This window comes from Lemur catta, chromosome 1 (genome assembly GCF_020740605.2).
Source record: "Lemur catta isolate mLemCat1 chromosome 1, mLemCat1.pri, whole genome shotgun sequence".
Lineage (NCBI taxonomy): Eukaryota > Metazoa > Chordata > Mammalia > Primates > Lemuridae > Lemur > Lemur catta.
Window position 1 is genome coordinate 240,673,308 of NC_059128.1, and position 23,724 is coordinate 240,697,031.

At 38.2% G+C, this 23,724-nt stretch overlaps 1 protein-coding gene across 1 annotated transcript in view; it reads left to right on the forward strand.

Moving 5' to 3' along the window:
- The window catches only part of IMPG2 (interphotoreceptor matrix proteoglycan 2), an 84,063-nt gene extending 74,435 nt beyond the window's left edge, over positions 1-9,628 (forward strand). Inside the window, exons 13-18 of the mRNA XM_045540389.1 lie at positions 779-2,037; positions 2,658-2,877; positions 5,752-5,962; positions 7,316-7,498; positions 8,849-9,065; positions 9,530-9,628. Of these exons, the coding sequence (XP_045396345.1) occupies positions 779-2,037; positions 2,658-2,877; positions 5,752-5,962; positions 7,316-7,498; positions 8,849-9,065; positions 9,530-9,613 (2,174 nt within the window). The 3' untranslated portion in view covers positions 9,614-9,628. The remainder of the gene's footprint in view (positions 1-778; positions 2,038-2,657; positions 2,878-5,751; positions 5,963-7,315; positions 7,499-8,848; positions 9,066-9,529) is intronic.
- The last annotated feature ends 14,096 nt before the right edge of the window (positions 9,629-23,724 follow it).

Sequence of the window (23,724 nt, forward strand, 5' to 3'; positions counted from 1 at the left end):
GCTGGGGTGGGAATCAATTAATAGATATTTTGAAGGTAATATTGTAGAATTAGTTAAATTACTACTACTAGTATTAAGAACCACTTTACTTACTTGAATTTGGGAGTAGTAAACAAAGAGCATCAAAGAAGATTATTCCTGTAGCTTGTAATAGGATTAATTGTGGGGGCCAAGTCTAAAAGATTTTAGCTTGTAGTAGTATTGAGGAGAGAGCCTGAACTAGGGCAGCTACAGCAGAGGTAAATAAGTGAAAATGAAATAGATGATCTTCTAGATGTTGTAGAGGAAAGGAAAAATCAATGTAACTTAGGGATCGAGTATACGTTTGAAAGATGAAGATGAACAAAGATATAAATAGTGAGTTCAGGATTTTGAACATTGTGTAAATATGAAGGATGATGGGCCATAAACATTACAGAGAAATTGGGAATTCATAGAGAAACACAATTTTGGTGGAATTTTGTCCTTAAAATACCACTGGATTTAGTCTTTGTTGTCAATCTGGTTATCAGCAGTTCCTTATTTTCCTAAAACAAAAAACCAAGTGTTTGAAGATTATTTTAATAGTCATCCTCAAGAAGGAAGGTATTTTCATGGGTGACCATATAACAAACACATTCTCATTTCTTCTCATTGTTTGCTAGATATGGCAAAGTAAAAGTCAGCAACTATGCCTGCTAACTTAATGGGAAAAAAACAGGGAAATAGTTTTATTAGGAGAACTAGAAATATATTTTGGCAACTCTGTATATTAACTAATAAAAAATCTTATTTTTAGGATTAGCCAATGTTGAAGACTCAGAAGATTTTCTTCCTATCCATCCATTGCCTTCAATTTCATTCACTCAACCTGTGCCAAAAGAAATAGTACCATCCATGGAAGACTCTGGTGTGTCCTTAACATCCTCACCATATCTGACCTCCTCTGTCACATTAGATCTTCTTGCTAACGAAATAACTGTACCTTCTGGCTTGTCCTTGACCTCCAAAGTCAAAGACCAATTAGAAGTGAGCCCTTTGCTGCCAGACACATCCATGGAAAAAGACTTTGTATTTGAGAGTGGTTTAGGTTCAGGGTCTGGACAAAAGGCAGATGTGATTACTTGGCCATGGAGTGAGACTTCATTAGAGAAGAGCACTGAACTTCTGTCCAAATCATGGCCTGAAGATGAGGATTCACTTTTGCCAGCTGAAGGTGAAGATGAGAAACTAGTTATGGTTGACAAAATGGATGCCACAGATGATAGATCCACAGACTTTACAGAGGAAGAGCCTCTTGGTGGACCTACTGTGCCCATCTTTGTAGAGACTGCAGCTCAGTCTGCATCTCTAACTCTCCCCAAACACACATCAGAGGTACCTGACATTGATGATTACTCAGTTACTGAAGCCCCTCTTCTACTGGCACCTGTAACAATCTCTGCTTCTACTGATAAGCCTGATCAAGTAGGTACCTTCCTAAAGGAGGATATGGAACAAACTAGAGAGTCATTTCACCAAGAATGGCTTGACAGCAAGGTTTCAGTGGCGAAGCCAGATGTGCAACCTTTGTGGACTGTATTGCCAGAATCAGATATAGTTTGGGCAAGAACTTCTTCCCTAGGGAAATTGTCCAGAGACACATTGGCGAGTACACCACAGAGTACTGACAGACTCTGGTTGAAAGCTTCCATGATGCAGTCTACTAAATTGCCTCCAACCACAAGCTCCACCCTGCTGGAGGATGAAGTAATTTTGGGCGTACAGGATATTTCATTAGAACTGGACCGGGTAGGCACAGATTACTATCAGCCTGAGCTAATCCAAGAGCAAAATGGCAAGGTTGGTAGTTATGTGGAAATGTCTACGAAAGCTCACCCCACAGAGATGGCTAGTGTGACTTGGCCAACAAAAGGAGATGACTTGAGTTATACCCAGACTGCAGGAGCTTTGGTAGTTTTCTTCAGCCTCCGAGTGACTAACATGATGTTTTCAGAAGATCTGTTTAATAAAAACTCCTTGGAGTATAAAGCCCTGGAGCAAAGATTCTTAGAATTGGTAAGCACAAAACGTGAAATGTGGGTATTAGTGAATAATCATGTGTGAACCACTCCTCCTCCCCTCCTAATACAAAGGAACGTGTGATCTGCTGTGGACATTCATTTCCTATCATCCACAAGTAGTGTCAAAGCCTGGGGTTGGTAGGAAAACTGTAAGACAGATAGACACAAGATAGGGAAAACACAAAAGTGGCATGAGGGTGATGTGACAGGCTACATGGAAGATTATATTCCATGAATTATGGGACTGAAAAAAGTTTGAAATTCCTTTTCACATTTTATTATGAGAGCAGTGTTTTGTGGGTACCTATGATGCCTTCACTGTTGTGATCCTTTTAGTGAAACAGGGAGAATAAACTCTCTGGGTGTCTAAAACTGTTTATGAGTTCCATGGGGTTCTTAAATTCACTATGAAAATCTCATGACGTTCCTAATTTATACTCTCAAATCATTCCTAACTTATACTTTTGTTAATTAACAGTTTAAATGTAAATAGAATATAATTAGGAAAAAGTGAGGGAGGGGCTCATTCTTGTTTTTTGTTTTGTTTTGTTTTGGTATGTATTGAACAAAATGCAAAGCCCTGTCAATAACCTTACCACTTTTCATGTATTGTAGCTGGTTCCCTACCTCCAGTCAAATCTCACAGGGTTCCAGAATTTAGAGATCCTCAACTTCAGAAATGGCAGTATTGTGGTGAACAGCCGAATGAAGTTTGCCAATTCTATCCCTCCTAATGTCAACAATGCTGTGTACATGATTCTGGAAGACTTCTGCACCACTGCCTACCAAACCATGAACTTGGCTATTGATAAATACTCCCTTGATGTGGAATCAGGTAATGACATTGCCTATCATGGTGGTTTCTTAGTGGAATCTAGTGATAATTCTTATGTATTTGCTTCCTCATTGAATCAAGGGGAATCCAATACTTGTAGGAAAAAAAGAGTACTATGTTGGACAAATTTTCCACATTTCAATAATTAGTAAGACATTTCTTCCAAGGACATCAATATTATTCTCTTTTCAAACTGTTGTCCACATATGTTAACTTTATTATCTTACCTCCCATTCTCATTTCTACACACCCTGTCTGGCTTCTCTCTTACTTATCCACAGGATCTTTTCTTGCTACATCTTCATGTTGCCAAGTCCAAAAGATCTAGACTATCTGCCTTTCTATATTATTTTTCTAAGTTTTCATATCCATCCCCCTTGTTTTAAGTCTTATATAAATGTCAGTAACTCTACTCTCCACATTTTTATATGCAGATCAAACTTCTCTTCTAAGCTCCAGACTCAGTATGTAACTACTTACTTGACAATCTCCACCTAGATGTATTCTATGATAAATCAAACTTAAAATATCTAGGAAGGAGCTCTTGTTTTCTATATCTCCCTGCCCTCCAGCTAAATCTGCACCTTCTCTCAGTTTCTCCATCTCCATAATTGGAAGCTTTATGTACTCAGCCACTTAAGCCAGAAAACTGAGAAGTCATCCCTGATACCTCAGTTCCCATCACCTCCAACTTTCAGTCACTCACCAAACTTAAATTGATTCTTAATTCTGAGTATATCTCAAACATGCTCTTTTGCTTATCTCTGTGGCCATTACTCTATCCAAATCACCACTATCTCTCATGTGGACCCGTTTCCCTGCATCCTCCCTTGCTCCTCCTTCCATCCATTCTCCAGACAGCAGCCATGGTACTCTTTCTAAACCATCAGTCAGATTGTTTCACTTTGCTGCTTAAAACACTTCAAGGGCTTCCTGGTTCAATAGCCCCAAATCCTAGTCCCTATCTTCTTCTTCTTCAATATCATCCAGTGAAACTAACTCCTCTACTCAACATGTTCTAGTCAAACTAACTTGTTTTTTATTATTCAGATATACCAAGTTTTTTCTTGCCTTAAAGCCTTTGCACATACTGTCTCCTTTGCCTGAAGCTCTTTTCCCTCTTGGCTGACTCCTACTCATCCTTGATGCCTCAGTCCAAATGTCCCTTCCTGGAGGCTTTCACTGTCTCACCCATAGTCTAGATTGAGTCTTTCTTGTTACTTTCTTATAACATCATGTTCTTTTCCGCTATAGAGTTTATCACCATTGTAATCATGTTAATTTGTGTGCATAGTTGCTTAATGCCTATTTTTCCCAGATGAGCTTTTCACAAGGCTTGAGAGTATGTCTGTTTTATTAACCACTTTCTAGCCAGAATTTAACACAGTGCCTTGAAGCTACTCAAAAATTCTGTGAATGAATGACATGAACCATTACTTTTATTTGGAAGACTTAGATGCAGGGAATACTGTTGGAACCTGAAATTTTGTTCTATACCGTCCACCTACCAGAGGACAGTGGTTTCAAGTGGGCATAAGGTGGAATATCTGGGTTCATATTTCTTTAGTGCCTTTTACCTCAAACTGTTATAAAAGCACTATTCTTTAACTGGGAAAGAAACAAACATTCTTTCCTTTGAAATTCTTGAAGGACTGTAATTCATTCAAAGTGAGGAAAATGATTTAGCTAATCCCCCAGTTATCCAATCTCTTGCCACTTGAGTCTTCTAAGGCTGTTTGCACATTCTTTGCCATGTGGTGTAGTGGAAGAAACAATTAATTATAATTTGGAAGGCCTGATTTTTTTGTCTCTGCTCTGCCATTTATCATTTATGTGACCCTAGATGAGCTATTTTATTTCTAAGTCTTAGTCCCTCATATATTAAATGGGAATAATGTTGCCTAGCCTATGTATTTCAAGGGGTTATTGTAAGGATCAAACAAATAATGTATATAAAATGCAAACAGTTATGATTTATAAAACTTTTGCAAAAGTCAGTCCACTTCTTTTTAAAGAGAATTACAACAAGTAAGTGCATTTACTTCAATTTTGTACTTTTTTATATAGGTGAGTCTATGGATCATTTCCACCTATTTCCTCTGTTTTCAGTGTCTATGTCACCATTTGCCATTTGGCATTCACAGGTTGCCACTCACCAGTGAGGAACATGTAGGGACCATGGTAGGATGGAAGGCCCATCCATGGTCAGTGTCTTAGATCATTTTTCACTGGTTATTGTCCTAATTAATTTTTAAAAATAGTCATTTTCTCTCACTCCATCAATGAAAATTGAAGTTACTGAAGCCAAAATATTATTGGGAATGGCCTGAGGAGGTACAGGGCTGATTTATTTTCCTAACATTGGCTTCTGCAAATCTTGACTGTTCCTAGGCTGATCTTACTGGGCTATAACCATCCCTGAGGCTCCTACCAGTTCTTCTCTGGGATCTGTCTCCCCATCCCATGTTCTCAGTGTTGTGTGGGGCATGTAGCAGTGTATGTAGAGTGGCAGTCAACTATGGCAGGTTAGGGTAGGCAGTACGTGAAAACTGTGTTTAATTTAGATCTGCAATTACACAGCATGGATTTTAAAGCTTCTATGTACTCCCTAGATAAAACATGTTAAGGCTTACCCAGGTCATAAGGTTTTATGATTTGGCTCTGGGTTTCAGAGAAATTTGACAAAAGCTTATCAATCTAGGATGAATCAGAAACTTTTTGCGGTATTGATGGTGATGGTGTACTTTAATGGTTCAGGAGGGGGTTGTCTCAAGGTACTTTTGGGAATAGCTTTAGTAAGGGGCTTTGTGTGCCCCAATTTCTGTGCTTTGCCTTTCCTTTTATTATTCCTTTTATTATTCTTTTATGGTTTAGGTGATGAAGCCAACCCTTGCAAGTTTCAGGCGTGCAATGAATTTTCCGAGTGTCTGGTCAACCCCTGGAGTGGAGAAGCAAAGTGCAGATGCTACCCTGGGTACCTGAGTGTGGAAGACCTGCCCTGTCAGAGTCTCTGTGACCTACAGCCTGACTTCTGCTTGAATGATGGGAAGTGTGACATTATGCCTGGACATGGGGCCATTTGTAGGTATGCTGTAGTTAGGGATTTTGGCTATAAAGGCTATACATACTTCCTCTGAACAAAAGGGGTCTACACGTGTAATTTTAGGATAATTATTTTAATATTTATTATAGAAATTGTATCTAGGCAATAGATGGGTGCCATCTAATTCTCATGTAAAGACCAAGTCATTTAATAGGCCTGGGTTTTGCCTGTTTCAATTATATTATTATGTTATTTTATGCATTAGGGAGCTGTAAAAAAAAATCTAAATATGTCCTACTGAGAGTACTTACAGTAGTTGCAGATCTTTGTGTTATAGTTTTTAGTAGTGATTATAAGGCAACTGGTATTTAAATGAAGTTTAGCCATAACATCAACACTTTCCCCTGTATCTGAAAGTGAAAACAAAGGAATTTTATTGTTCTACTTGGATTATATTCTTTTTTTTTAATTTCAGCTTATTATGGGGATATAAAAATTTAGGTTATGTATATTCTTAATGGCTTTGGGCTCCTCTTAGTCCTACTGAGTATTCATTCAAAAATAAAGAAAAGCAAGTAGTTGAAGTTTTCAAAGTTGTGACAAAAATATTTTTCTTTAAGTCCATCTGAGATCCATTTTTCAAAGGTAGAACCAATGACAATGCTGCAGATAAACAGACTCAGTTAGCCTGAACATCCTTCTCTGCTGCTCCGCTTAAACAAAGGCTAACAAATCAGCCTCCGAACCACACACAACCAAAGCTGCCTGGTTGTAAGAGGAGAGAATGCTGAGCATAAGCAGGAGAAACATAAATATGTAGAGTCAAAATGGGCAAATGTTGGCGTAGATGCCAAAAATAGAGGAAACAGGTGGAAATGAGCCCGACTTTTCCATGTGAAAAAGTGTAAAGTTTAGCTAGATCACTAAGGGTAAAAACAGTCCTTTAGTGTTCAGAGAAATTAGTATTATTTTGAAAAGTGGTGATTTCCTTGCTGCTCTGGGGATTGAAGGCATTTTCTTACAAGTCTGAGGCCTTAGGTTTGAGGGATCTCTTTAGTGTGGTGAAAGATCATGAGGAGTCTGGAGGCCTGGGGTCTAGACCCAGCTCTGTAGCTAATTGTGTGACCTAATACCAGTCACTTTCCTTCCTGTCTACTCAATCTTCTATTCAGTCATTTACAAATAGTCACTGAGGACCTACTGGCTCTGTGCCAGGCATTATGCACAGCCTTAAACTGTGTGATCATTTAACCTATATGTTCAACTCTTTAAGGAAGCTTCCTGTGGTCAGCATTTATTTCTCTACCTTTCCTCAGTCCCTCTGAAAGTTCCACTGTTAATTGTTACTTTGAGCAGAGCGATTCAGACTTTGGACTTGGTGGCTGTTGGTTGCAGATGCAGAGTGGGTGAGAACTGGTGGTACCGAGGAGAGCACTGTGAGGAGTTTGTGTCCGAGCCCTTGGTCATAGGCATCACCATAGCCTCCGTGGTTGGCCTTCTCCTCGTCTGTTCTGCGGTCATCTTCTTCCTCGTCAGAACTCTTCAAGCACAGAATGTCAGGAGAGAAGGAGAGAGGCCCCTCAGGTAAATGAGAAAAAGAACTCCCTGATGGAATAAAATGTTCTGTTTACTCATTCATTTAGTACGTACCCTGTGCCGAACATCAGACGAGGAGCTGGGTGGAGGGGAGAGAGCTATAAAGTTGAATAAAAGCGTGGTTCCTGATCTCAAAGGCTGTCGAGTTGAAAAGGAACATAAATAGCACTACGAATAGGATGCTAAGGAGCCTAGATGAGGTATAAATTAGTTTTGCTTGGGGGAGAGAGTCTTAAAAGTTTTAATGATGGTTGTTGACATTTAGATGGACCAAAGAGTAGACATTCGCTACTCTTGGGGTGGGACACTCTCTGGCTAGATCAATGAACACGAGCAAAGTTAGGCAAGCATGAGTCTCAGGGCACGGGAGGAAAGGCTGTGTTGTGTGTGGCCAGAATGCCCGTTTCATGGTGGGGGCGTTTGAAGAAGGGTTGATGGAGATGAGATGGAAAAGGTGAGTTCCCCTCGTGTGAGGACCAGGTCTGTTACAGCTTGTTTTCCTTTGGCTCAATACCAGTGACAACTAGCTGGATTTTAAATCTAGGTAAGAATCTGGCAAGAAATGAAATCTGGTTCTGTGTTAGTTAAGTGTGGCTTCACTGATGGGGGCAATAAAACCTGGTCCGTTTGCTAGACTAGGGGTGCAGGGACCATTTGGGTTGTTATGTGATCGTGATCCTGGGTTGTACTTTGCTTCTGTGCTAGAGTCTACAAAGCTACTGCTTCAGGTCTAGTTACCTTCCCTCTCCCTCCTACTTGCCTAAGGAGGCAGCCCCAGGACATACCTCCATCACTGTAATCTCATTCAGGGCAGAGATTACAACAAATTCTTTGTATCATCAGCATCTAGAACAGTCATAGGGCACATAAGCAATGCTCAGTAAATATTTGTAGACTTGAAGTGAATTTGAGGTCCAGCTCCCCCAACCCCAATATTTATTTTGATCAGATTCTTGGTTACACACTGATTTTTGATATGTATAACTCTATGAATGATGGAGCTGCATTTGTTTAATGAAATCCTGTATACTAGCAGACATAGCTTCCAACCAATATTTATTGAGTGCCAGGCACTGTGGGCAAATAAGGTGGATGAGACATGGGTCAGTTCCACAGGGCACTTGCCATGTAGTTGAGGAGATAATGGTAACAGCTGATAAGTCATTTTTGATATTGATCTGGATATTTTTCACAGTCACACCTTCCCCCCCAGCCCCCACCACATATGTCCAGTTTACCTGTTTTCCTTCTCCAATGGAAATCTTGTCCCAGGTAAATAGTCTTCCAAATAGTTGAGCATCCCAAGAAGAACCTGAATCAATCACATCTTTTTTTTCGTGGCTCCATCAGGCAGCCTGACAGCCTCTCATCTGTTGAGAATGCTGTGAAGTGCAACCCCGTGTATGAAAGCCACGGGGCCGGACGTGAGCAGTATGAGGGACCCTATCCTCAGCATCCCTTCTACAGCGCTGCGGGTGGAGAGATGATTGGTGGCCTGAGCAGAGAAGAAATCAGACAGATGTATGAGAGCAGCGAGCTTTCCAAAGAGGTAGGAAACTTTGCATTTCTGCCGGTGCACTGCTGCTGCTACTGCTGGAGTGTGTGTGTGTGTGTGTGTGTGTATAGGGGTGTGTGTGTGTGTGTGTATGCATGCAGGTACATGGGCTTCAGGAAAGGGTGAAAAATATTTCATGATTGTTTTTTACCTCATATCTCCCAATGTGATAAGCAGAAGGTATTTAGTTCTGAGCTGTATCTTATTTCCCACCCACTGGCTCTTCTTTCTATTATTAGCAGATACTCTGTATTCCTTTCTTTCTTCTTAAGAAGTATTTCTGAGTTAGAGCAATACATACGATATCCAGGACAGCATATGTAGAATCTTCTATTTCTCTGAAAGGGCATTTCTTTCTTATAGCTCTCCCCTGAATAGCCCAGAAAGTCACAATTCCTTATAAACCTGTTGAGATTTTTCTAATGCAATGTATATCCTCTTTTTCTTTTTTGTTTAAGGAAATTCAAGAAAGAATGAGAATTTTGGAACTGTATACCAATGACCCTGAGTTTGCAGCTTTTGTGAGAGAACATCAAATGTAAGCATTTGAAAGAAACTTCCAACCCACGGTCTTCACAGTTTGCCTTAGAGTAGTGCCACCAGGGTGAGCACGTAGTTCCTGTCCATGTGACAGGGTCTTGGTGCCACCCAGCGTTTCTTGAACTCTTCAAAGTTTGTGCATGTCCACACAGATTATCTCATTTATTCCTTATAACGGCTTTATAAGTTGAGTGTTTCTTGTTTGAAGAAAGGAAGCCTTGGAAAGTTGAAGGGACTTACTTAAGACGACAATGATAGGAAGCAGCAGAGAAGATTTAAAATTAAGACACTACCTGTTTGGGGCTATATCATATTTTCTTTCTTGTTAACATAAATCTCAGTGGTGATCCAATACTATAAAATATTTTTCATAAATGGTTTCTATGAAGGGCATTTGAGTATCCATAAATACTCACATGTTTTAACACATTCTTCCATTTCCATCTCTATGGGTACTTTTCAGTATGCTTTGAATCACACATCTCATTAAAGTGCATCTCTTGCCTCTATCAGGTTTATGTTAATTTCACTCTCCTTTCCCATTTGCTTTTCTCAGCATGCATTTTGGGCAAGTGTCTGTAATTGTTTTCTTTATTCCCCAGGATCCATAACCAGACTTAGGTTATGAAAATAAACTGTCTTGTAAAGAGACTGTCATGGGCATTAGTTGAGTGGAGTGGCTGGGATTACAATTTGGCATTGATATTAGTTCCTACTGCTGCCTTCACAGAGGCGCTTGCTCATAGATATGAGCCAGCCAGTCATTTTCTCCTGGCTTTTAGAAGAGAAAAACAAGAGCAATTCATGCGTGCTTGTAAAAGAAATTGACAAAGGGTCAGAATAATACGCATGTTCCTGAGTGGAGCCTCTGCCCCTTTGCTCCTTTTTCTCTGATAGGCAGCTCCTTCATTTAGGGTCCCTCTCTGATAGAAGGGAAAATTGATACCTAAGGAAACTGAGGAAGATGCTTTTCTAATTCCATGTGCATGATGGAGATGACTCTAAAAATCTCTGAATTTCCGGCTTGGCACCCAGGAAGTGCTGCCAACCTTGCTCAATGCAGTCAGAGCAATATCACCAGGAGTCTGTCTTTTAAACCAGAGCATCCACTCATCCCTGCATCTTCAGCCAACAGCTGGCCCACAGCTCCATTTCCATAGTATCCAATAGAAAGAACATGAATGATGTTTTTGTCTTTCCTAAGACCCTTTATAAATATCTCAGAGCCATGTGCCTGAATGTGTTCCCTGAATTAAAAATGTATCTCATCTAGGCTAGGACATCAAAAGAAAGGATTTAGAAGAGCCTAATTAGGGACAGGCAGATTGACTACATGGTTTAGTTCCTTCTGGTGAACTGTCTGGCATTAAAATATACAAAAAATTCATGAAGCGAAGATTTGAGCTATTAAATAGAAGATCTTGCAAAAAAAGAAAGTCCACGTAGACACTACAACCTTAAGGTCTCGTTCATAGAGGGACAATGGCATTGAAAACATAATCCATAAACATTTTCATTTTTCACTTAGTCTCAGAGTTTTCTCTCACCAGGTAGCCCAAGAAAATGTTAATGGACCTGATTTAGGATTTAGTGAAAGCACTACATGGTCTTTTTTAAAACTTAGCACAGGATAACTTTCCTTCAAAGGAGGAGAAAAAAAGTATTGGTGATTTTAGGAATATAGCTTGGTGATGTATTAAATAAAAATGCATTTCAGTACATTCTTGCTTTTTCAATGAATTGCTCTTTGTTTTTTCATGGCAGGGAAGAGCTTTAACCAAAACTCCTATTTTGAAACTGATTAGAAGTCTGGAGAAGATGGAGATTACTTGCTACCCATGTCATATAATTAACCTGGATTTTGAACACTGTTGGAAGAAGAGTTTTCTATTAAAAAAATTAAATGTAGGCTATACTTTTTTTTCCAGCTTATGATTTCAGAATGTAGTAAGAGATGTGACCATTTTTATTTCCACAAAGACCAAAAGCTGTGTTTAACGAAACTAAAAACTGCACGAGTTCTGGAAGGTATACTACAAGAAAAAAGCTGGACCTTGGAGTTAGGGCCGCAATTGCTGTCTGCTTCTGAATCTTTGGGGGTGTCTCTTAAGAACTGTGCCTCAGGTTTCCCAGCAGGAAAATAAGGTGAGACTGTTAGAACAAGGTGAAGTTAGGCTTAGAAAGTGAATATTTTGTAGCATATTTGTTATTGTCAGGTGAAATGGGGAAGCCTTTGAAGGAGTCTTAATATAGTTTATATTCAAGTATTCATCTAAATAAAATGTTTGCTTTTTTCCTTTTGATCAAATTGCTAAAGAAAAAGCTACCTTTTGGCTGCAGTTTAGAATTAGGCTTGTATTTTATGCTTGTACTGGAGTTTTGAATTTTCTGAGTATATTATTCAAGACCACATTATTGCTATGTTAAGTATGTCAATGTCCTATTTTTCTAAGCTTTCAGGAACAATACATATTAATATGTGTAAAGTTTAGAAGGTTTCCATTAATCTAAAGATGAATTTAATCCAATGGGCAGGGAGGGAGTGGGTGTTGGTCAAGGCCACGGTGATTGACCGGAGGACTGAGGAGGTGGACCTACTAACAGGTTCCCTGACTGCTTCTGAGACCCAAACATGTCTTGGGAAAATCCTGGATCTCCTCTAGTTCCTGGTATATTAATTTGGAAAACAGCACTTAACTACCTCACATATGGTAGATTAGTTCATTTGCATTGCTTCTCCTTTGTGTAATACCTCCTGTTTAAATTAATTCCTGCTCACAAAAAAAAAAAAACAGCCTCAGACTCTTATTGCAATTATAAAATATGTTTTAAATTGTTCAGATAGGAAATCCACACCTTATACAAATTTTGCCTGAGGATAGAAGTTTTCCTCTTTCACCCTAGTGGTTTTTTTTTTTTTTTTCAATGGGTAGCTTTGGAAGGAAGTAAGGGAAGGCCAAATAATCATCACTATTAATATTAAATTGCATATGCCAATAGGTTATTATAAATACAGGCATTTTATTTTAGATGTCTTCATATTTGCCAAAACCAATCTTGAACATTTTGATTTATTTCTGACCAGGTATAAGTAACCAGGTATAGGCTGATCATAAGATAAAATACTTGGCTCATTTTTTTTCTTGACTTGATGCCTGCACATTCCACTCATTATGACAACACTGGAAACTAAATGTCTGAGCTCAGTACATGCCACAGCAAAGCTAGTGAAAGCCTTAGAAGATATCCAGGTATTTTGCAAAGTATGGATGGATAACAGGTTGTCTGTGTGTGTGTGTGTGTGTGTGTGTGTGTTCACATGTGTCAAGATAGCTCCTTTATCTCAGTATTCCCTTTCATTTGCTACTCACATAATGGATCCTCTATCCATTCACCATGATCAGTACAAGCCACTACTGGGACACTTTCTATTGGACTCATTTGAAAAGTAATTGATAATTATCTTTAAAGCATTATAAGTGCTAATGATATTTATCACCACTAAATGTGTGATTTTATTTGTAAACCTTCAAAATTTTCTGCTTTAGATTTTAAACTTTTTTCCTAAACTATTTGTGTTAGATAAAAATGTGTTTTTTTTTTTAATCACAAATTAACCCTAGAGTGCAACCCTTTGAGTATGTGCTTGCTGGAAGAATTCTAGATGGACATAAATCCATCTAGGGCAGGTCCCCATGCAGAACACTTAGGAGAAGCACAAACTAAGCCAAAGGAGATTGTTGGTTTTCACGAGCCAAGCAGTGAAGTGGGAATTTGGGAATTCTGACACGTTACCATCTCTAATTTCCTTTCACATGACCTTTTCATGCAAGAGCAAACCACTTTGCTCTGCATGAATGTCTGCTCCACACCAGTGAAATGGAAGAGTAAAGGAACCCCTCAACTATCAGGGAAAGGACAAGAGGCCTCAGTTCAGGAATAAAGACTTAAGTCCTACCTTTGTGGTAGCTGGACCACTGTTGAAAGATTGAAGAATGCAGTCTCCACAATGAAGAGCCATTCATGTATGAAGTAAAGCATGGAAGGAGCTGTCAGTTTGATGGGAAAAACTACCCCTAAAGAGCTTTTTAAAAGAGCTTTTCCCAAGGGGATATAATGGCATGTAGGCATTTAAAAGTTTTAGGCTAAACTCTCATTTAGGCTACACGATTGAGGAATGACATGTTCTGAATATTAAAACATTCTCATTAACCTAGCAACATAATATTCAATAAGACTATCACTTTACTTGAAAATAATAAAATGTAGCGAGCGTTAAAAGTGCATGGTAAGTAACCTTTATTTTTTCATAATATCAATTTTCATTGATTCATAAGGTACTGTGGAGTTTTACAAACATAGCCTTTATAACCAAGTTAATACACTATTGTTTTTTCATAGGTTATGGATAAAGGGGAATTTATTTGATAAATAGGGCTCCATTTCCACCATTGCAATGATTTAAGGGTATTTGTTCACATTTATGTGGCCTAAACTCCTATTTACTTTACATAAAAAAATGAGTTCAGGTTTTACCTGATTTTATTCCCACCTCTGCTTTTTTTTCCTGCATTATCTAGTCACCATGGGTTGGCTCCCTGCCTCCTAATCTTTTTTTTTTTTCCCACATAGTGAATTGGAATGTCATTGAACAACCCCATCTTACTATTACCTCTAACAAAAAGATTGAAATTATACAAATATTCTTTGTAGACTCTAAAAATATTTGGCTCAAATATGATTTCAAACTAGTTATTCATTTGCATGCTTGTTTTATAAGTTTGCCTTCCATTTTATGATTTTTAGGTAGCTGGTATCTTTGTGTCATTTCTATGTTTTTAACAATGGATACTTTGATAGGTTCAATTCTGAATTGAATTTCCATTTTTCAATGGAAAGACAACATATTTATTCCACAAGGAAAGAGCTGATATAGGAGAATAAGTATATTAAATTGAGATTTTTTTTTAGCCAAGAAATATGGGTAATTTTGTGTTTTCTTTTTCTAAAATATTTCTAACAATTCCCAGTAGGAATGGGTGGGGCTATCCTTCCTCATTTACAATCCAGCTGCAGTGAGTCAGGATTCTAGCTCATTCTATTCCCAATTGTGTAATAAATGCAAGAAAATGATGTGAAGGTCAAATCCATTGCACTGTGTTTCACAAAGGGTCCTGGCTAGAGGTGGGAAGGTGGGAGGGGACCATAATATAATTGATGATGTAAAGAATTTGCCTGGGAATTTCCTTGACTCAGGCATTTTGTAAAATCTTACATTATTCTTGTGAATTAAGAACAGACAGGTTAAACCACTCCCCTTGGGATAGTAAGACACAGGTTAAAAACACTGCCCTTAGCCACAGTTATAGTCACAGCATAGATTAAGTAATTCCTCATCCTGTTTTTTTGTTCTCTTACATTTAATTATTTCTTTAAAGATTAAGGGCATATATAGGAAAAAAAACATATCAGAGAATACAGGTACAATTTTTATTTCAGCTCTATGTGATGATAATTGATAGTGTACATAATATATGTTTAATATGGAGTATGGATAGTGAAGGACTTTTCTTTTTCATCTTATTTATAGTGACATTTTATCCAGATTGTGGAACAAATAAATTCATTTAACTGTACTATCTTGCTGAAATTTTCTAGTCTTAATATTGGCTAATGAGAAACAAAAATTTTGAAGTTTTTATGTATATATAAGGATCTTTCTTTTCCCATGTATATAATTGTACTGTTTTCATTAGTAATAAACATCTCTTTCAAGAATCTGTCTACCTTTTTTTTTGTCAATTAGAAGAAACATAGATCTTAGCAACAGTTGAATTGTAATTACCAAAGACACATACGATGTGAACACCCCGTGTGAAAATGAAAATCATTTTTTGATTTATCTTTGTGTAATGAGGATTAGGAAAACAGGAGATGAATCTGGAACCTTGAATTTTGTTGGTAATTAATGATGCTCAGTCACTATTTGGCCTCTCTTGAACTTTTCAACTTTTGGCCTCTCTTTTAAACTCTTAGAAACTTTTCATTTTTCCCCCTCATCTGCTTAAGCAGGATGGAAAGAAAACTGATGAAGCCGATTAAAGAAAGATTAGATGGCGTAGCTGGCACCAGCTGTCTGTAAGGAGATGAGAAATCAGTGACCTGTCTAAAGAGAACAGAGAAGACATACATATGGTGACAATGACCCAAAGCAACCTTGCATGGGAGGGACAGGAGGAAAATCACCTACCAGTTATCTGAGCACACAATTTCCTAATGTGTCGTCATGAGAAACTTCAGTTTTCAGGTTTTTTTCCTTCCTACATCTGTGTGGTGTCTTGCTGGCAACAGGACTCGAGGAAATCCTAAATCCGTCTTAGAAAGTAGGAGGGTGGTCTTGATTTGACTCCAAAGACCATATTATAAAAAACTCCGCAAAGTGGGAGAAATATGCCTAATATCTGTGGATTGATTAATTAGTGACCTAGTTGTAGGAGAAACAGTGAGTAATAACCCTGTTTTTAAGAAGGCTGGTCTGGACAAGCCCTAGTGACTCTTAGCTCATGCCCTCATAATGCTGGTCTACTCTCTAGTCCTTCTGAACTGACCTCCCATCTGAGCTAGTCCTTGATTGTGCCCAGTGAACTAACCTTTAAATTATCTTCTCACCAAAACACACATATCTTGTGTCCCATCCTAACCCCCCTTTTTCTGAACAAATGAATCCATGCTAATATAATAATAGGTGTTCAGGAATCAGTTTTTTCTAAGTAACACGTACATTGCATGTGGGATTTTGGGAAACAGTTCCTTATCCCGCATGAGTAACTCTCATTGTCAATACTGCACACACTGGAAGGTCTGGGGAAGGATGTGCATATTTTCGTTAGGTGGGCCTTTCAATGAGCCTAAAAAAAAATTCTTTCATGTCTTTTTCTGTACACGTATTCCATTCTGTTATTCACTAAAGCTGTATTTTAATTTTTTTTATTTACATCATTGACTTCCCATTAAACTGAGTTCTTTGATGTTGGGGCCATGTCTTGCTCATTTGTTATTTTCAAAACAAAAGAGTATTTGATTCAGAGTTGGTTTACAATAATTAGTAATTTAATTGGCTTCATATAATGGATAGATATTTATTTTATGACCAGAAAACAAATGATTACTTTGTATTCCAGGAACAAATTAGATGGACCTATGAGTGGTTTACAAACCACTCTTAAAGAGATGGTTTATAGAGATTTTAAAATGACCCTAAGTATTTCAAGAGATCAGATCGACACATTTAGATCTATCTTATTCTCATTGACTTATTCGAGGAATGTATGGACTGCTACATCCAGATGTAGTGACCTGAGTTTCTTAACCATAGGCTCAAGGAGGAAGGCAGGATGGGGGGGGGGGTGGTTTGGGGAGTGGGACTAGGACAGCAGAAACAAGCTTCAGGTGCTGTGGTGGGAGGGCCGGGAGGAGGTTGGGGAGCTGGTAAAGATTGGTGGGTTTGGAAGGGATAAAATTCACCTTTACTTTCTGTCCATAGAGTTGGGTGTATGATGCATATAGAAGGCATTTGTTTAATCTTAAAAAACAGTTTTTATAAAAAAGTTATTTGATTCCGTGTTTATTTCTTTATTGTGTAGGGCAGAAAAAAATTAAGGCATCAGAGAACAGGACATGGGTGAAGGTATGACCCAGTTCTTCCCTTTCTTACAAAACACTACCATACAGAAGGATGAATGGTTGGTTAAACCTATCAGTTTTATTGAAGTTTCTGTAATAACCTTTTTTAAAGTTAGTCATGATATGCCTTCAAAATTGTTCACGTTTGTCCTGAATATAGCAGCACCAATTTTGGCATTTCCTCTAAGTTTCCCAAGGTTTACCGTGAAGGGAAGATGGCTTGACTTCCTGTTTATGTAGCTGAGTTCTCACATAAAGGCTGGTATTCTGGCACTCCAGAGGAGAGGCCCTGAAGAGAGAGGGCTTTATGCCAGGTTCCTCTAAAGCATAATGCCCCTAACTCGATGTAGGTATTTATTTGGAAGCATCTATTTGGTTCTATGCTCCTAAAGAACAGGTATTAGTTTGCTCGGTGTTAGATAATTGGCAAAAACTCAATAAGGATTACACTGCTACTGCTATTAAACCATCAAAGATTTATGTGACAACAAAACAAATGTTAGTTATTTTCAATAAGGAATGTGGAAAAATCTAATTTTTCTTTTTCCATTTTTTTTTTTTTTTTTTTAGAAATAGGGTCTCACTCTGTTGCCCAGACTGGAGCACAGTGGCACGATCACAGCTTACTGCAGCCTCCAGCTCTGGGGTTTAAGCAGTCTCAGCCTCCCGAGTAGCTGGGACTACACTTGCCACCGAGCCTGGCTAATATTTAATTTTTTTGTAGTGAAGAGGTCTCACCATGTTGCCCAGGCTGCTCTTAAACTCTTGGCTTCAAGTAATCCTCCCTCTGTGGCCTCCCAAAGTGCAGGGATTACAGGTGTGAGCCACTGAGCCCTGGTGGAAAACCCATTTTTGATTCAGATTTTAAGTTGCTCTTGCTTGGAAGGTACAGAAAAATAAAATAGATTAGAAAATTTTCAAAGTTTGAGGGAAAACTAAACTGTAGTTATTTGAGAACAGAATTTGCTTTAATCTTCTAATTGTTTTTTAGTGATAATTGGTTCAGATGTCCCTTTCCCTGTCTTTTTTTAATAACATGACACTACGTTTACACGTTTAAAGTTATTATATAGAAAGCTTTTGAGAAATAATTTTTCCTCAAATAATTTGTTTTCTCATATCTTGGTACCTTATTTACTATAAATGAGAGAAGATTGATGATCTAAATTAAAGAAAAAATTGTTCTTTACTTTTTCTTTTTAAAATCTGATTTGAATTTGGGATGCCACAAATAAAATGAGCATTTATATCTCCTTCTACCATTGAGTGACAATATCCTTTTAGGTAAATAATCAATAATACGTGTTACAGTTTCTACCAGGAAAAAGGATTTAAGGGACTATTACCAGGGCAGATGACACTTTTCAAAGTATCTGGATAAGGAGACTGTTAGGTTGAAATTGCCCTTCCAAAATATTGCCTGTTTCTTTTAAAAATGTAAAAGTAAAGGTAACTTCTAGAGAAATCTATTTTCCTTATAAAGTGATCTCCATGACACAGTAGTGGAACGATCTTTCTTCTTCATAAAATAAAGCTCTAAAACACATGTTGAGGATTGGAAATACCTTCTATCCAACGCTGTGGGCCAGGGGAGATTTTTCCATTGCTTCACTTTTTCTTATTTTACTTTCAGATTTGCCAGTGATGTTTCAAAGTTAAAATTTAACTTGGAATGGCAAAGCTGCAAGCGTAAATGGACTTTCCATTAATGAACAGGTTGAGACACTATTCTATTTTGAGGACAGTCTTAAGTTAATTTTAACTTAAAAACATAAAATTGATAGTTTAGAAAGATCTATAAAATCAGGTGATTCTTCTCAGTTTTATTAAGCCATGTTGGAGAGAGTAGAAATCTGATAATATAAAGGAACACATTATAAAAACACCAGCTTTGCTGGTATTTTTGTGATGCCCGGGCAAGAGCCATGCTGCCTGATGACAGTGAATCATTTCTTCTTGTTCCTGGCTTGTGATACACTGTGCTGATGTCCGTGAACATGTTGACATCAGTACCTCACCCTGACCCCCTCTTGGGATGTCTCAGCAATGCACCAAGTGAAGCCCTTGCTCTCTGTTCCAGGACTTGCTAGGGAAAGAGGGCAGCATCACATGGCAACCTGCAGAGATAAACATGCTAACTTGTGATTCAGTTGCTCCAGTGTTTCTATCTAATTGTCTTAGAAAATTTTGTCCCCGGTATGGTTTGATTTCGAGCAGAGGGTTGGCTTACATTATTACCTAAAATATTCACTGTTGAGCTCATCTTTTATTGCCAAATTATGTGAACCAAAACGTAATGTTTTTAACCTCTCTTATACTGATTTAAGGAGGAGATATTAGTCATTCCCAAATTATAAAACTGTGCCTCAGCAGCAGAAACAGGAGGTGAAATATCTTGAGAACTTTCCCACTTCAAGTTTCCTTTTATTATCTAGAAGACTGGAAAAAAACAGTCATTCTAGCCAACAGAGGTGATCATGTAAGACTCAATTTTCTAGGATTAATCTACTTGCCAAAACCTAAATCATGACGGTACAGAACTCACAAGCCCACCCAAGCCTGTAAACCTAACTCCTGTTTTAGCCGCCACTGGGGGCCAGGGGGGAGGTGCTGTTGTATCGATGGGTACATGCAATGTCTCCACCTTGCCTCTCCCCTTAATGCGACTTCTTGTTCATCTGCATGTTGTGAGTTGCTGATGGCTTCCAGCTCTGGCATCCTCTTCTCTCCTGGCCATAGTGATCCATGTGTAGTTGTGGTTACTAAGTGAGCTCAGCGTCTGAGTTTCAAAGTCATCAACCTCACAGAAGGCTTGTGTCTGAGGTTGTGCAACACAGTGCCCAGTGGATGAGAGCCCAGCATTCACTGGACTGAGTGGTTGCAAACAGATGAGGGAAAGTACAATCTGTTGTTAAAGTAGAAATGTGGCAGATAAACAGTACTGCATCTTTCCTCCTCGCCCAGAAGCTAAACACTCTTGTTAAGATGAACACTGCATACAGTTAGTTGGTCTCTTATGAATATTATCATCAAATTTATATTCCCAAAGGAATAAATTTTTTATGAGGATACTGTTGTTCTTTTTCATATGCCTATCTTTGGTCTCCTACTTGTTTGGGTATCTTATGTGACTCTGAAATTATTGAAAAACATGACCACAAGCAACCCTTATTTACCTGGGGTAATATTTTATATTTTCCTGATATAAAAATTTCCTTTGGCTATTATTTAATCTGGGTTTGGAGGATGCAAAATGATTTCCGTATTTGAGTAATTGAAACATAAAAGTGGATACGGGTGAGTTTGCTTCATTAAAAGTCACCTGATTATTTCAGGATTATCTAGTATTTAATCTCTTTAATTTCTGGGGATGATTACATAAGAGAGCATGCTCTTCTAAGTCACCAAACACCTTTTCTCCAAAGAATTCTAGAACAGTACAGAGTGGAAAATAAAGGCTGGAATGAGCCATAAACATTGACTACTAAATAGGGAGCAAAAAGAGAAGGGAAATAGGGTATAATTAAACATATACTCTAAAAACTTCTGGCCATTATTTGAACTAACCTTTCCCAAATGAGTTATATTTAGAATCACATTTTATTGCTAGGTTGTGAGAAATTGGGAGTTTGGAGCTTGGGGAGGGAGAACCTGGAAGGATCAGGGACATGGTTTCCAGCCAACAGTGCTGGTGACAATCCAAGACGTAGGTAGGTTTGTGTGTGTGGAGAAGGTGGGGAGAGGGCTCAGAAAAGCTAGTAACTGAGCCACAGGTAATGATTTCAAAGTCAGGGTGGGCTGAAGTCAGCACCAAGGCAGGCAAGCTGAAGGGTATTTCTGAAGTCAAGTCAATGGGAGTCAGAAGTTGCTACAGAATGTCGAAGTCCAATAGGGGAGGACTGAAGTCCCAGTGAGGGTCCAGGAAGAGTCCACGGCAGGTGAGGGGAAATGATGTTGGTGAGCAAAGGGGCGATCTGTCAAGGGTGGCTTCATCATCAGGAAGTTTCCTGTCCCTGCTCCTAGGTTTAAATGGCTCCTGAAAGGCAAGCACCTCTTCCCTGGTGCTGCCTGGGCTCTGCAGTAGGAGCAGGCAATGGGAAGGCTGGAGGTGAGGGCAAGAATGGTGGTGAGAAAACGACCCAGGCATCCAAGTTTCCCAGGGGTAGCCCTGCAGTGCTGGCCACTGAGATACTCAGCCAGGTTCTCAGTTCTGAAACTTATATTAGCCCAAATATGTAGACTTGGTCTAAGGGTTCTTCTTTTTTGTAAATTACATTAAACCATACCAAATGCAGCCTTTGAAATGTGATGGAAAACATTCCATACATGCACATAATTCTGCCTTACAGGAATAACCTCTAGGCATAGTGTTGAAAGTGAACATAAATCAATGTCTAATTGATGGCATAAAGAGCGAACTGCCATTAAATCTTGTTGCCCTTCTCTTTTTAAAAAGATTGATCCATTTTATGTTTATAGGCATTGTATTTTTATTGGCAATTATGCATTTTATAAACTTATTCCTGGCTTTAATCTTGAATGCCTATTGTTGGCCTCAAAAAAAAAAATAATGTGATTCCTCCTTTTTAGTCTTCATTTGGGAACAAGGCACCTCTCCTTTCTACTAATTATGGATATTTTTAAGTTACCATTTATTGAATGTGTCTATGGATTAAGTGCTTTATATACAGTATTTCATTGCATTATTTTTACAACTGCCTTTAACAATGTTCCCCATCTGTTAATGATGTTAAATTATTAGTCAGTCTTACAGCAGTTCAAAACTGTGGGGCCTCACAATCATTTCCACACAAAATTTTAACATGACTCATTGGAAAGCAGAATAGATGTTACCCTTTTTGAGTTGCCTCTTTTTAGGGACATCACCCAGTCAGTGATGTGACATTAATGCTGAATGCAGAAGAAGGGCTGAGCAAATGTATTGTTTCCTTTTTTATTATAGTTTTAAAAAATTATTATAAAGTAATCTTCATTTGAAGAAAATTTTAAAATCACAGAAAGGTATAGAGAAAACAAATCAACAGTCTCTCTCCACACATAGCTATTATTATTTTGATATCTTCTAGTCTTTTTTTTCTATACATATGCATTTCACGGAATCAGAACTATACTTATTTTCCACCTAATATACAAAGAGCATGTTCATTAAAAATTAATAAATAATTTTCAGAAACATTTCACCATACATATCAGATGTAGCATATTTTGTTTGACCTTTGAAATGTTAAAAAATATTTGCATTAGTTGCCAATATCTTAAAAGGAAATTTCCCATCACCTAGCTGCTTCACTAGCCCAGGTGACTGGTTTGAAGCCTGTTGGTATGTCCTTTGAGAGTTCTGAGATGGCTCTGCTAAAACTTATACTAGCCATTCACATATTGTAAACTATTTTAGATTATTTCCAATTTTTTAGTTGTTAGAATGAATACTGTAGGGAATATCATTTTCTGCATTTCTGAATATTTCCTTAAGAAAGATTTCTAAAGTAGATTTATTTGATTGAAGTTTCAAGTTTTTTCTTATCATACTTTGTAGACATTGACTTCACAACAGGCTTCTTTCCCTGTGGCTGATTCCCTCCCACTGTCGGCTCAGCACTGTCTCCGGCGTTTGTTCACAAGACCCGGCCTCCTGCTCTCAGCGGCCGGCGTGAGAGCGCGTCTCAGCCTAACCTCCCACTCACCGCTTTGCTCAAGTTAATTTGGCCAGGGTCTCCGTTAACTTATTGTTTTTAAAATCAAAGGTGAGTATAGTATAAGTGAGTTTTGTGATGTTTACTCTTTACTTGAATATAATGTCACTTTTTAAAAATTTAGTTTTTGCTTCAATTATTTAGTACTATTCCTAATTTTTATTCTGAATTATAAACTTTTGGATGTTGTTTCAGTGTAATGACTATACTTTAGTACTTAGAAAAGTATTTGTTTTCAGTACTTGTTTTCAGTATTACTGAAAAGTGTCAGTAATAGCTATATGAAAGTATCAATGTAGAAAGATGAATAACTTTCATTTGATCTTGATACATTTGCTAAAGAAAAAACTCTGTGTTTATCTCTTCCCCTCCATTCATCCTCATTATTTTAGATTACATCTAGACTTACCTTCTGCTGGGATTTTTTGTTTTTGTTTTTTTGATACAGAATCTCACTTTTTTACCTGGGCTAGAGTGCAGTGGCATCATCATAGCTCACTGCAATCTCCAACTCCTGGGCTCAAGCAATCCTCCTGCCTCAGCCTCTGGAGTAACTGGGACTACAGGTGTGTGCCACCACGCCTGGTTAATCTTTTTATTTGTTGTAGAGAAGAGGTCTTGCTCTTGCTCAGGCTGGTCTTGAACCCCTGACCTCAACAATACCTCCTGCCTCGACCTCCCACAGTGCTAGGTTTACAGGCGTGAGCCACTGCATC